Genomic DNA, 10,037 nt, shown 5'->3' on the forward strand with positions numbered 1-10,037 from the left:
CAAACTGTCGCAATAGCTCGAATAATCGTTGCAATAGCCTCAACAACCGTTGCATGAAGCGATATTGCAACATGCTCTCAACCGACCTATTGGCACGCGATCTGGTGGAACGGTCTTTAAATCGTTGCAACAGGTCTATCGCAACGGTTGTTCTATCTATGGCAACGGTTTTGCAACCGTTACAATAGGTCAAATTTCTGGTAGTGTGTGACCGTAAAAAAGTCACTAATGCTTACATTAGAATAGACTGTCTACATCACATCCGTAGGAATATGCCTTTCTCGGATCCTACGTGAATGCGGAGTTTACCATTTTCCCTAGACTTCACTTTTTCAACACTTGTATATATACTTTCTAAAGAGTCAGGCATGCTCTCGACACCAAGGGATAAGAGCTGATTGCTGGCGATGACTTGGTAAAGGGAATTTATGAGATAAGGTTTTCGAACCGGGTTACGATCGAATAGAGCATGGAACCAACAAGTTCAGTCGAAGTGTCGAACTGTGCACCCAACTGTACTTTTTTGTTTTTATTAGTATTACCTTTTGATTATCACCTTAAAGGCTACTGCCATAAGTCACCTATTTACGGCTTGTTTTGATGGTTGTTACTTGTTGTATTGTATCGTATCATTACTTTAAATACGATGGTTGTATTGATTGTTACTTTAATTTTATTATATCGTACCGTTAAATCCGTCGTTACGTAACGACGAAATGTGTCACTTTATGTAACGACTGATTTGGTGTGGTCGCGTCGTTACCTCGTCTCTCTCTCTCATCTCACCCTTCATTATTATTAAATAATTTTATTTTATTATTTACCCTATCTTTTATATAATAATTTTATCATGTATCGTAATTTTTCTTTATAATATAGCAAGTTTAATTATTTTACATATTGCTGGTGCATGATATCATGAAACGATGGCAAATGATACAATCTATCCAAACATTGTATTCATCAAATAATACAGTATAATACAATACGATACATTATGAAACGATACGTAACAACCATCCAAACAAGTTGTTATTGTCCTTATTCTTTCTTTGTCCCTCGATAGGCCCACTAATATTATGTTCGTTTTTCTACTTTGTTCAATTTCCTCATAAAAATACGAAATTATCTAAATGGTGGTCCCAAAATGGATGCTCGATCCCTGAAATTTTGGACTTCTAGGATTATAGACATATAGTAGTATATTGATAGTATCATATTCCTATTTCCTTTTAACAAAAGCAATAAAAATAATAATAGTAATAATAGGGTACATGTTGGTTGTCTTGTAAATATTAGACAGCTTAGAGAAAGAAAAGAGAGGGGCAAAAGTATAGAGAAGCAAAAATATTATAGCAGTCTATGCCTTTGCCTTGTAAAAAGACACTAACCATCGTTTTTCATGCTAAAGCTGACACCTAAGCTTGATTAAGATTTTCTAAATCTTTGTTTGTTTCACTAATGACAAAGGCTTAATTAAGATTCTTAATTAGGCGATTAAAAAGTCTTCTAAATTTTCTTCATTAATCTTCACTCTTCATCATGACTATGACACTTTTGTCTCTCTTTTCCTTATATTCCCTTTATCTCTCTTTCTTTTCTTTTCTTTTGCTTTTCATGCTTAAGGAGTCTTTAAACCTAATTGCTTAATTTACGTTAAGTCATGTACATTTGCATAATAAATTTGGCGAGGGATACATATGTCTCCCCTAGTAATCACATATTAATTACACAAACTTGTGCTAAGTCTAATTTGGCCATTTAATTAAGGTCAAATGTCTCTTCGAGTCCAATATGCTTGTTTAATATATGAGAATTTATTTTATATATAGTGGGTGGGGACTAAGCATAAAATTATATAGAACCCATAATTATGAACTAGAAGGTCTGAGTCTCACGATCCATCACTGTAAAAATTCATCTGCTCTGAATATTAGCACCTAATCAATGAATAGATATAAGAGATCTATGATGGGATTTCGAGCTGGATCACTCGTCACAAGCCCTATAATATATGAGAGTTTTGACAAAGTTGTAATGATAGTAAGATGATTTTTTACGAGGTTTTTCTTCATTCAATTCTCTCTGGTGAAGAGAAATATATAATTTAAATTTAATGGATTCAAGTTTTAAGTTCTTTGAAATATGATTATAACTTAATACTTACAATACATTTAAAATGTTTCTTATATATATTTATGACATTAGTAAAAAATGGCTAGTTTAATTAAACCTATATTTAAGTTAAATTATAAGTCTTCCTGTATATGCAAAGAATTCCAACACTCTAAATTTTCTAAAATGAAGTTGGTTCAAATGTAAGAATGTACAAAAATAGGCTGGACATCTAGTACAAAGAGACTAAAAAAGAATCTATTTTAAGATTCATACTTGATGTGAAGGTTGAAAATGGAATTAAGTAAGGTCACTTGAAAAATCAATATAGTCTTGTACTATAAGTTGTATAAATAATTATACCTAATAAAGTTAATTAAGTGCTTTTATTCAAGAATAATCATAGGTCAAATCAACATTGGCAGACATTAATGGGCCTTCAAAAATGATTCTTTGTTATCCTAACGAAAATTTATTTAATTAATCAACCATGTAAAGTGCTTAATTTACCTCACGCATGATAATTGTCGGACAAAAGGTATTAATATAATTCACCACAAAATTCTGTCAAATATAATAATATCAATTATGAGCATGTTTTCTTAAGACAATGCCAGGAATTACAGAGCTTTCTAACTCATTTGTCCCTCCCAAATGGTCATACCATTTTTCTTCTGCATTTAAATTATTATCTTTTTTTTTAAGCTCAAAATAGTATATGCGTTTTAAAATAAAGAAAAAAAAAAGAGTTGAAAATCTAATTATCATTCACTGTATAACATTTTTTATAATATTGTTCACCCGTATATCAATCACTATATTAAAGTTACATATTACTCGTCGATGACCTAAATACAAAACGAGAAACAAGAAAAATTACTTCATATTCCACACAATAACAAATACTACTAACTTTTGTGAAAATGCCTCTTTTCATTTCATCTCTTAGCTGTCCTACTTTGCATGCATGAGACTGAGAATGATATGCACGAGAATTATTAGTTGAAAGGACAATCATTTTAATGCTGTAAAACTAATTTCCCTTTTTATTGAATATATTACACATACTTATATTGTTTTTGAGTTTTTACAACAAGATAAATGATAAATCCTGTAATAATATTTCAAACTACCCTGTTGTGGTACTATTTATTGGATATTGCACTCATAAATATTGTGAGGAGATTAAACTCATTATTTATGCATTTTCTATGATATAAATTCGAATTAATTAAGTACTTTTTATTATGTAAATAGGAACAAATCAAGCAAGTGGTTTCTGAATTCCGGAAACTAAATGGTTAAAACAGAAAATTAAGGGGTTATTTAGTTTGAAAACAAGTTATGTTGGCGTTAGTTATACTAGAATTAGTTACTATATCGGTATTTATGTTGAGATTAGTTGTCTTGGCATTATTTCTTATTGACTGTTTAGTATGTTGTATAAGTCCTGCAATTTTCTATTTTACTGCTTTAACTTGGGATAAAATTTATCCTCGAATTATGATTCCATCATCTCATAAGTTTAATATTATCCCGACACTATTTTAATTCTGGTATGCCTTATTCCAAAATTAATAACCAAATAAAAGATAAGATAATACTATTTTTATAATATAATTATTTTTGCTTATCTATCGTACCAAGCGATCCTAAGAAAGCATTATCTCTTCCTTCAAACCTCTTATTCTTTCTTTTTTTTTTTTTAAATTTAAGATAGGAAAAGTAGTAGTACTAAAATAATATACTTTCTAAAGACATTTTAGACATTTACAAAACTCGAGAAAAAGAAAATGATTCCCATACTAATATTTGTTTCCAACATTTGGACAAAAGCAAAGGAGACAACCCAAAAACACTTTCAAGTAGTAATACCAAAAAGCATGGCAAAATACAAACCAAACCAAAAACCAAAAATCATGAGCTCGAGAAATTGAAATGAATGCAATTAAAGAAACTTGAGGAAGAAGAATTTTGACAGTGCTTGTTGCACTAGCAGACATATGGGTCCCATAATCATCACTAGCTCCACCATAGACCCCCACCCCCACCCCCACCCCCACCACACCCCTCCATAATAAACCACTATACATTCTCTTCATTATTCTTTCAAATCCATTTTCTTGAAATCTTACTCACAAAATCTTGAAAGTACCCCTTTTGAATGGAACCAACTCTTGGTTTACTTGACACTGGTGAAAAAGGTTGTCCAAATATGACCAAAGAGGAACAAGATTACAATATGGACATGTGTTCTGAGGAAGAAACAGAGCTTGAGTTGGGGTTAGGACTTAGTCTTAACAGTGGGGGTGGTGGGGGTAGTGGGGTGGTGGCAAAAGCTAAGAAATCAGCATGGGGTGAATATGGTAGAATTTTAACTGCTAAAGATTTTCCTAATGGATTTTCAGCTGCAGGAAGATCTATTATTAATAATGGCGGTGTTTCTTCTGGTACTAAAAGAGCTGCTGATTTTGTTGGTTCTAATACTGATGTTGGATCTCCTCCTACTGGTTCCAGGTTAGAATTTCTTAATTTTTTCCTAAAAATGACTTCTTTCTTTTAGTAATTTTTTTACATTTCTTCATGTTTATCCATGAGTTTATGTTTAGTTTACTCAAAAAAGTGTGAATCTCCAAAGGGTCTTAATGATCTTGGTTCTTATGTGAAGTTCCATTTTTGTTTGGGAAAATATACTGTATAGCACGCTCTCAAAAATACTAGTCGAAAAAATATATATTTTTATATATTAATGTATAATATACATATTTTATACATAATTAGTGTTATATTTTTTTGTATATTTGGCTAGCGGATGTAATTATTTTTGGCTTGGCTGACCGGCCATATGTGTAAGTTGCCCTTTGTTTCTAGTACTTTTGTCATTTGAGTATGTATTCTTTGAATTTGTTTTTGCTTTTGTCTTTGATTGGTTCATAAAGCAGAATTCATGCCTTTAATATTAAATTTTTTGCATTAAATTCATGTTTATCCATGAAAATATGTTTTTAGTTTACTGAATTAAGTGTCTCTCTTGAAGGGTGTTAATTGTCTTGGTTCTTATGTGTGAAGTATTAGTGTTTGTTTTCTTTATAGAATTTTTTGAGTATATATTCCTTGAATGTTTAGTATATTTTAAGAAGCTAACAAGGCATGCATCACTTTGTTCATCTCATTATCTTTAAATAAAAAATCTGCCAAAAGTTGTTTTTGGTTGCCCTGTCATTATGATAATCTATCATTATATTCCCCCATATTATAATCCTTCTTTTAGGGCCATATTGTAAAATTTTAAGTATTTCATTCATTTTGCAATTATTCATATAGCCCCCTTCTTTCTCTGAGGTTGCCCACATCTGCCCTTTACTTTCTGCACTTGGGTACAGAACATTATCCTTTTCTATTTTTTTATTTGGTTTGGTAAACAGGGTGTATGGAATTCCAGAAATAGATAAGTTATGGCTAATTAGGTAAAAAATAATTTTTTTTTTCATTCTTTTGAAGGGGAGCCTTGGAGCAACAATAAAGTTGCCTCCGTGTGACCTATATAGGTCACGGGTTCGAGCCGTGCAATCCGCCACTGGCTGCCTACATCACACCCCCTTAGGCTACGGCCATTCCCCGGACCTTGCGTGAACGCAGGATGCTTCGTGCACTGGCCTGCCCTTATTTTATTTTTTCATTCTTTTGACGTGTTTATTTTAGCTAGAATAATTACAAAGTTCTATTTTGGCTTCTTGATATGGATATAGTATAATTGATTCATTTATTTTGATTTCTGAAAACAGTCAAGTTGTGGGATGGCCACCCATAAGGGCATACAGAATGAACAGCTTGGTTAATCAATCAAAGGCTCTAAATGCTGAAGAAGATAAGGGAGTTGGCGGGAGCGATAAGAAGGAGCATTCAAAGAAGAAAATCAATCATGGAAATGCCAAGGACGACGCGACTTCTATCAAAGAAAAAGGGCATCTTGGTTTTGTAAAGGTGAATAAGGATGGTTTGCCTATTGGAAGAAAGGTGGATTTGAATGCTCACACTTGCTACGAATCATTAGCCAAAACCTTAGAGGATATGTTCTGCAAATCAACTAAAAGTATGTTTCTGTTTCAAAGTTCACTCTCTTGTTGTTACTTAAATTGGCTCTCTAACATCGCGTGGTATTGTTTATTGAAACTGCGAACCTATTTTACGTACTAGATTACACGAGATTGTATGTTAGTGATGTTTTTGTTGTGAAGTGATTGTTGATGTTCTGTTGATTTATGTTATGTAAAAATAGGTGGTGAAAAGGAACAAGCAACACAGTCTTTTAAGCTCTTGGATGGATCATCTGAATTTGTGCTCACATATGAAGATAAAGAAGGAGACTGGATGCTTGTTGGAGATGTTCCATGGGAGTAAGTACATTCACTTTAGTATTCCATAGTTGCAAAAAGCATGGATATATTAGCAAAGCCTAATACCTAGTAACTGCGCTGGTGAGAGGTAGCAAGTACCCCGTGGAATAGTCGATGTGCGCCCAAGCTGTCCCAAACACCACCTTCATAAAAAAACAAAATTGAAAGCTAGCAAAGCCTAAGTCTTCATTAGCAAGCCTGAAGTATTGATGATCTCAAGTATCAAGTACATTATGATGTGCTTTTTGGTGGACCTAGAGGGGAGTCTTGGAGCAAGGGTAAAGTTGTTTTCGAGCTGTGGAAGCCGCTACTAATGCTTGCATTAAGCTACATCACACCTCTAGGGGTGCGGTCCTTCCCGGATCCTACGTGAATACAAGATGTTTTTTGCACCGGACTGATCTTTCTTTTGGTGGACCTAATACATGAAAGCAAATGATCATCCCTTCATCTTTCAACAACCATCCCATCCTTAGAAAAAGGAAGTATAGAAATGAAAATGAATAAAAAGACAATAAGTAGTAGGCATAAAGCTAAAGGATAAATGAGTACATCACTAGCATAGAAGAAAATTAATAGAAAGTATGATCTATATATCTGAAAATCCAACTAGTTTTTGCCATCTAGTTCTTATATGTTGTAATATTTTGATGTCTTATAGGATGTTTGTCAACACTGTGAAAAGGCTAAGAATCATGAGGACTTCTGAGGCTAATGGACTTGGTATGTAATACAGGCATTGGCAAATGAACATAGTTTACAGTTAATGAAATTTTGCCTCTGCTTTTTGTCATTTTGTTTCCTTAGCTGTAATACTAATTACCTAGTTTATTTTCAGCTCCAAGAATCCCTCAGAAACAGGAGAGACAAAAAGGAAAACCAATCTAATTTGCTTTGGTGCAAGGAAATCACAGTTTGGAAGGAAAAAAAAAAAAAAGTAAAACAGAAATAGTGAAGTGTTAAAAGAGTTGATGGATCTTGTTACTTTTTCATGGTTGTCTCAAGCCCCTCATATAGTTGATACACCAATGTTTTGCCCAAACCTACCTTTTCTCATAATGTAAATATGGGAATGCTATTTTTCTCTTTTGTGTGTTTGTGTTTGTCTCAAGAAATTCTATTTATTTATTTATTTATTTTAATGTTGATCATTCTCTTTTTGGTTGGTGGTAAAGAGAAATATTGTCTAGAATTTATTTTAATGACATGAACAGTTGGGAATTTAAGCTGGATTTTGTACAAAATCCTATCATTTGCTTGCATAAAGTAAAATCTCTTGGTGCTAGGGTTATCAACCAAGATAGTACAAGTAAACTCTAAACTATTTTAGCGTGTCATTTCATCAAGAATTAGAAGTATGAGGTTATTTTGGCACAAATCTAGATTAGTTAGGTCAGTCAGCTTTGAATATTGGATTGAAAGGGCAGATCGGCGAACAAAGTATTCAGCATTTATGTAAGGTTCGAGGAAGGGCTGCACCCAAGAAATGTGATATAGACAACTTACTCTAAAGATTATTTTTACGACTCGAATCCGTGATCTATAATATGTTTTCAATAGCAACACTTCATTATAGCATAAAAAAATATCGGAACAAACAATATTATTATAGAAAAATTTAACTCTGTACTAATCTTTTTTTTTTTTAATTCTATAAAAGATGGTTGCTTCCCCCGATACACGTGTTTCGTAAGTCTAATCACTTTACCTTAATTTGGATAAGGCCAGAATACTCAAAAGGAAAAACTATGTGCGGCTTTATATTCTATGAAGTCATAATTCTGATTATGACTAATATTAGTCATTATAAACATAATTATTGATCCTTTTTCTTTTTCATTGATCAAATGATCACAACTGTATTCCAATACTTTTTGTGGAGTCCGTGAGAGAAAATAAATAAAATTTACTTGTACTCAATATTTTACTAATAAATGCTAATATTGTACTCCTACGTTCACTTTTACTTTTTCAATATTCTAAATATATATTTTCACTTTTACTTGTTACTTTTAGCATATCAAAAGAATATAATTTCTTTTTCCTGTTATACATACGATATTGATTATATTTTCAAATTATTTTCTCAAATCTATTAAAATTATGCATCAATTAATATGAGTATCATAGTAAACTATGCACTTTATTTATTACTTATTAAAGAGTGTGTAAAATTCATAATGGACAAGTAAAACTGAACGGAGAGAGTATTTTGGAACTCTCCTCCCTTTCAAGCTTTTCTTTACAAAAACTATTCAGGAAATGAGTCATTCCTTTGTGTAATAAACCTTTTTAATTTCTGTCTAATTTAAGTCACTTTAATCGTAAAACACTCTTAGTACTCTCGCAGTTTAAAGGAAAATTGCTCCTTGATCATTGCAACACACATCAAATTGAATAAAAACTCAACAACCGGCATAATTTTTTTTTCCCTCTCCTTTTTATTTTTCATGTTTCTTTATTCTTTTGGGTAGGGATCTTTGGAGTTTGGAGCACGTATACTTTATATTTACACACACTTAAAAAACAATATTAGTATAATAATTGATAAATTGAGATGGAATATATCAATTTAATCATGATTAAGAAATACAAAGATATATTAAAAAAAAACAATTGACATGCCTTGTTTAATTTGAATTCAAACACAAAATGCAAATTAGTAAGAATTAGTTATTATCCAGGGTTATATGATGGGACGCATAAGATCTCTTTATCCTTTATCAGAAATTAGAGCCCGAAAGATTATGGTAGTGAGCATTTCCCCCTTCAAACGAGTTTTACGCTGCAAAAATCCATATTAGTCAGGCCCAAATTGAATACCAAAAACGGAATAGAAACCAAAAAAAAAAAAAAAGAATTGGGTGGGTGGGGAGGGTGGAAGAGTGTTTCTAGGAGGTTCCTAACATAAAGTTGTATAACCCTCATGCGCCATCCATTGTGCTTCCTCTTTTTCCCAACAATAGGAACCCTACACAATGATGAAACTATCTGAGTTCAGATCTCAGTCACCAACTATTGTGTTTTTGTGTCACTTCCAAATCTCAAAAAGATCATTAAAGTTACCTTCCATTGTAACACTTTTTGGTACCTAAAAAAAGAAACTTATAGGTATCATAACTATTTGAAAAAAATAAGGGAAATTACCAGCTATGTCCATTTATAAGTAGTTCATTATAAAAATTGGCCAATTAATAAAATATTACTAATATTAGCCAAATTAGCCAATTAGCTATTTGTAGTAAAAAAATATCAAATTTTTGCTTTGTTTTGAGTGGGTGTTATTAGAATAGATTGAGCACAACTTAAAGAGCTTGAATCTCAGTTTTGGGATGATTCGGTGATGTTTTGAGGTGGTTTTAATTGAAAATTCGAAATAAAAGCTGAACATGAAAAAAATGATATGTGTATCACACTATGTATCATTTGTGTATCACATGTGTATCATATTTGTATCAATTGTGTATCACATGTATATCCATGTATACATGTGTGTGAGATACATGCGTGATACATGTTTGATAC

At 32.1% G+C, this 10,037-nt stretch overlaps 1 protein-coding gene across 1 annotated transcript; it reads left to right on the forward strand.

Moving 5' to 3' along the window:
* On the forward strand, nt 4,221-7,658 carry LOC109232385 (auxin-responsive protein IAA13-like). Its single transcript, XM_019398129.1, has 5 exons — nt 4,221-4,632; nt 5,901-6,208; nt 6,395-6,512; nt 7,174-7,235; nt 7,351-7,658. Exons 1-5 carry the CDS (start codon nt 4,280-4,282, stop codon nt 7,398-7,400), a joined length of 891 nt encoding a protein of 296 aa, XP_019253674.1. The 5' UTR covers nt 4,221-4,279; the 3' UTR covers nt 7,401-7,658.

Source organism: Nicotiana attenuata, chromosome 9 (genome assembly GCF_001879085.1).
Source record: "Nicotiana attenuata strain UT chromosome 9, NIATTr2, whole genome shotgun sequence".
Taxonomy (NCBI): Eukaryota; Viridiplantae; Streptophyta; class Magnoliopsida; order Solanales; family Solanaceae; genus Nicotiana; species Nicotiana attenuata.

Excerpts from the sequence above, each read along its gene's own strand:
- LOC109232385 (XM_019398129.1), top strand. The coding sequence starts at position 4,280 with ATGGAACCAACTCTTGGTTTACTTGACACTGGTGAAAAAGGTTGTCCA. Across the intron at positions 6,209-6,394 it reads GTTCTGCAAATCAACTAAAA|GTGGTGAAAAGGAACAAGCA; the intron begins GTATGTTTCTGT and ends ATGTAAAAATAG. Across the intron at positions 6,513-7,173 it reads GTTGGAGATGTTCCATGGGA|GATGTTTGTCAACACTGTGA; the intron begins GTAAGTACATTC and ends GATGTCTTATAG.